The sequence below is a fragment of the Myotis davidii genome, unplaced genomic scaffold (assembly GCF_000327345.1).
Source record: "Myotis davidii unplaced genomic scaffold, ASM32734v1 scaffold172, whole genome shotgun sequence".
NCBI lineage: Eukaryota > Metazoa > Chordata > Mammalia > Chiroptera > Vespertilionidae > Myotis > Myotis davidii.
The window spans coordinates 2,765,080-2,767,063 of record NW_006284343.1 but is presented as its reverse complement, the minus strand read 5'-3'; the positions used below and the strand labels follow the sequence as shown (position 1 = coordinate 2,767,063).

The 1,984-nt window shown below is 65.0% G+C and overlaps 1 protein-coding gene across 1 annotated transcript in view; it reads left to right on the top strand.

The window, feature by feature from the left end:
* Positions 1-1,984, top strand: part of SDK2 (sidekick cell adhesion molecule 2) — a 126,972-nt gene that overhangs the window by 58,572 nt on the left and 66,416 nt on the right. The window contains exons 11-12 of the mRNA XM_006754624.2: positions 440-574; positions 1,561-1,663. Of these exons, the coding sequence (XP_006754687.1) occupies positions 440-574; positions 1,561-1,663 (238 nt within the window). The remainder of the gene's footprint in view (positions 1-439; positions 575-1,560; positions 1,664-1,984) is intronic.

Here is a 1,984-nt window from a genome sequence, read left to right as displayed (position 1 = left end):
CCCCGTCTCTCTCTCTGACTCCAGGCGCCAGGCCTCCCTAGGTCCCCCCGCACAGGGAGGGCTGTCCCCGTCCCTCTCCAACCCCCACCCCCACTCCTGGCTGCTCCCACCCACCAGGTTCCTCTGCTCCCTGAAGGTGACTCGCCAGCAGCATCCTCCGCAGGATGCCTGTCACCACCTCCTCAGAGCTGTCTGCCCCTCCCCCGCCCCCACCCAGGTGCCAGCTGCCTCGAGACAGTCCCTGGCCTGCCCTGGTGAAGGGCAGACAGTGTGGTGGGCGAGAGGCGTCAGGAGACCTGGGCTCCCAGCTCCCGGCCGGCTCGGTGACCCTGTGCCCTGGGCTGTCACCAGTCAGGAGCCTCACAGCCCCGCAGCCCAGCCACCACCCCAGTCCCGGCCTTTCTGGCTGCCCCCTGAGCCCTCCCCATGCTGCCCACAGGGGAGCGCATCCTGGCCAGCGGCTCCGTCCAGCTGCCTCGCTTCACGCTCCTGGAGTCGGGCAGCCTGCTCGTCAGCCCCGCGCGCATCTCCGACGCCGGCACCTACACCTGCCTGGCCACCAACTTCGTGTGGGGTGAGTGTGCCGGGCAATACACGTCTGTGCGTGCGTGTGCACCAAGCCCTGCAGCCCCGCAGAGCGCACGCTCACACCGCCGGCCCCTCCACGTGCCCGCGTCTGTCCGGCCGGGACGCTCCTTACAAGAGGGACTCACTCATTCCGAGGAGAGGGACCAGGAAGCCAGGCGCCGTGGACGATGCCGCGGGATCGAGGGCTGTGCCGAGCTCGGCCGAGTAGAGAGAACGCAGCGGTGCCGGACAGCTGTCTGCATGCGCTTTAGGCAGAAACGTTTTCTGTGACCGGCCAGAGTGTAAATACTTCAGGCTTGTGGGCCAGACGGTCGCAACTCCTCAACTAACGCTTCGGTCTCATCGGGAAAGTACCATGGACGCTACTTAATCCATGGCCGTGGCTGGGGTCCCGCCCACGTGTGCTCACCCAGACAGCCCCTGGACGTGACCCCAGACTGTCGTTAGCTGACCCCTGCTCTAAGGAAACTTCCCGAGTCCTTTCCAACGCTCTGCCTGCACCCCCACACTGGGGGTCCGCGCCCGAGACAGACACAGCTGTGGGGCTCCTGGGTGGGCTGCGTGGCGGTAGCCCAGTGAGCAGCGCACTAGAGCATGAAGCAGTTGATCCTACGTTTGCTTTGCGTGGACCACTCGTGTGCTGGGAAGAGGACGCTGACCATCCCCAGATTTCTGGTGTTTTATCCCGCGCACGGTGTGTGGGAGCACCGCTAAACTAGCCCTCACTATGCACGTGGCTCCCAAGAGTCCAGGTCCCAGGGAAGCACGGTGCCTTTTTAATGTCCAGGGACACTCGCTGTGGTCTTCCTGTCCTCCTGTTGGTCTGCCTTCATCCCCCCCACACACACACACACACACAGAGTCCAGCCACACAGTCTGGGTCGCCTGCCGACACCTTCCCAACCCCTGCCTCTCGCCTGTGACTCTGGCGCCTGCCCCTCCTCTCACCGCCGCCCCCCTGCTGTCTTTCAGCCCGGACCCGCATCACCAGGCCGCCCCAGGACCAGAGTGTCATCAAGGGCACCCAGGCCTCCATGGTGTGTGGCGTGGCCCACGACCCCCGGGTGACCATCAGGTACTCCCTCTGCTGTGGCCCCAGGGAGGCCAAAGGGAGGGCGGCTTTGAGGGTGGCTGGTAGCTGGGCGAGTGTCTGCACCAAGAAGGTGAGTATTGCCCGTGGAGCCACAGAGCATCCTTGGGGGGACCATTTACAGACCTGGTGCAGGGCTGGGGTGTACGGGGCGCTGCGTAAATGCTTGGGGAGCAAAGTGAGCTGGAACTGAACTGGGCCATGTCAGAGGGAGAGGGAGAGAAGAAGGAGTGTGGTGGTCTTCCTGTCCTCCTGTTGGTCTGCCTTCACCTCCCCCCGTCCCCCCCCCAACAGAGTCCAGCCACG